Raw genomic sequence first — 2,081 nt, 5'->3', positions numbered from 1 at the left:
CTTAGTGCTAAGGGACAAAGGGAGAAGAAAACTCGATGTGATTGATTTGACTTCAATGGTCTCACACACACGCGCCACCCCAAATCAGCGACTGGTCCAGTCGCTCAGGGGAGGGTAACCCTTAGTTGTACTTTAAGCGTAGAAATTTATAGTGCTTACGTGCTTGAAAAAGGGAGGCTAAAATATAAAAATGCAGCAAAAGTCAAGAACTTTCACGCGCGATTATGACATGCTCTATTTGATAAAAAAAACTTGTCGACGAAAGCGTGCCGAAAGACAAATTAAAGGAGCACTGTTAAGGAATCGAGGATGTCAACAAGAACCCAGTTCTTCATATTCTGATCTCTCTCTCTTTCTCTCTCTCTCTCTCTCTCGCTCGCTCTCGTGCACAGCAAGCACGTATGAGCGCCCTTCATGATTGTAGTAAAGGACGTGAAGAGCTCACATGCAGGTGGGCAACTGCAGGATGCATCTACAGAAGAGAAGAAGAAGCTGAGCTTTCGCATAACCCGCGCGGGAACGCAGCTACTTTCTCACTTCGGAATTAGAAAGCACTGCAGCAGGTGGTTCTCGCGATTTTGGGCAGGTGGACATCGTCATCCAGATCAGTCCAAGCAGCAGCCGGCGTCTGGGACGAGATCATGTCCGGACAAGACGACCTCGAAGAGGTCCAGCAACGTCATGAAGCCTCTCCTATCGCCGCCCAATAATACCAGCTACCCATACTCATCCAGCCCCTGCTCCCCCGACCTCATCGTTGAGTGTATTGAGTTCCTTAAGAAATCAAACTCTCTTGAGGGTCAGCCCCAGCTTGCCTCCTACTCTTCTCACCAGCCTTCAACTTCATGCACCCACCCACACACGCGCATTAGTTAGGTAAGACAATCCCGAAAAGGAGGTAATCACTCTCTGTGGGTGTGTGTATATATACATATAAGGCCTGGACGCTTGCAAGAGAAACTTTGAACTCTTACTCTTGTTCCCCTAATAAATTCTAGATAGTTTCTACTGCCTTAAAAACTCTCTCTCTCTCTCTCTCTCTCTCTCTCTCTCTCTCTCGCGTGTGGTCTAACGCTTAGAAGGAGTCTAACGCTTAGCTAGACCGCTCAAACCCAGCAAACTAATTCTTTTGAGCAAGTATAAGCCTTACCCTTGTACTTCTAGTCAAATAATTATTGCTTATATGAGGAAGTGCAGCAAGTCTTTGTTTTGGATTGCCTCATGAGTAGTCTTCAATTCTTTCAAAAAAACACAATTTATAGTCTAGGGCACAAACGTGCATCACATCTGCAATGGAAATTAAAAGTTTGGGGTGCTTGACTAGGTGGAACCATGAGCTCCAAACCTCCCATTCTAGAGGATGGCTAGTTCAATCTTTGAGGACTCTACTTAAGCAACTAAGGGATGGAAAGCTTGTGTCCTTTTAGCTCTCCAGAGATTTTCTACTATAGTATTTCAATGATATGTCTATTATTGCTACTCAAGCTCGTGGAATTACAATCATGAACAAAGATTTCAAAATACTCAAAAGAGTTTGATGGAGGTGTGACGACTTATTGATCCCAAATGAGTTTACTGATACTAGAATGAGAGATATCTTGTTGCTTACCTTTGTAAGTGCTCAGAAAGAAGTAAATATTTTAGAGATCACACATGATGTTAGCACTCAAGCAAAAGTAGAACAAGAGGCTCGTTGCAATACAAAAGCATAATTGTAGAAATAAAGAATAAGTAGAAGCCTAGTACTTTGTTGAGACAAGTGGAAATCTCTTACCACTTAAATAAACACAAATGAAGGAGATTCAATGAAAGAAGCTAGAAATTTTAGTTTCCATGATGCAAGGTATGTATAGTTTCATAGTGTTCGATGATGGTTAAAGCCAGTTAGCCCTAGATGGTGTTGACTATGACTATCTCAAGAATCTATAAGTGCAAATAAGTGATTCTATTGTATATGTTTTCTTGAAGCTAGTAAATCTCTTCGTTAAAGCGTGTTATTATCCTATACTTCTTACCTTTCCGTGAGTTTTAGAATACAACATAATTAAGAGAGAGTTACATAAGAAAAGCCATCAAGATCG

General features: G+C 41.9%; 1 protein-coding gene across 1 annotated transcript; it reads left to right on the top strand.

Moving 5' to 3' along the window:
* The first annotated feature begins 345 nt into the window (after positions 1 to 345).
* Positions 346 to 1,173, top strand: LOC147420258 (uncharacterized). Its single transcript, XM_086504134.1, has one exon. It carries the CDS (start codon positions 415 to 417, stop codon positions 874 to 876), a length of 462 nt encoding a protein of 153 aa, XP_086360260.1. The 5' UTR covers positions 346 to 414; the 3' UTR covers positions 877 to 1,173.
* The last annotated feature ends 908 nt before the right edge of the window (positions 1,174 to 2,081 follow it).

Source organism: Adiantum capillus-veneris, chromosome 28 (genome assembly GCF_014529385.1).
Source record: "Adiantum capillus-veneris isolate H3 chromosome 28, ASM1452938v2, whole genome shotgun sequence".
Lineage (NCBI taxonomy): Eukaryota > Viridiplantae > Streptophyta > Polypodiopsida > Polypodiales > Pteridaceae > Adiantum > Adiantum capillus-veneris.
Note: the sequence above shows the minus strand (reverse complement) of the source record. Positions and strands in the feature narration are given on the sequence as shown.

Excerpts from the sequence above, each read along its gene's own strand:
- LOC147420258 (XM_086504134.1), top strand. The coding sequence starts at position 415 with ATGATTGTAGTAAAGGACGTGAAGAGCTCACATGCAGGTGGGCAACTG.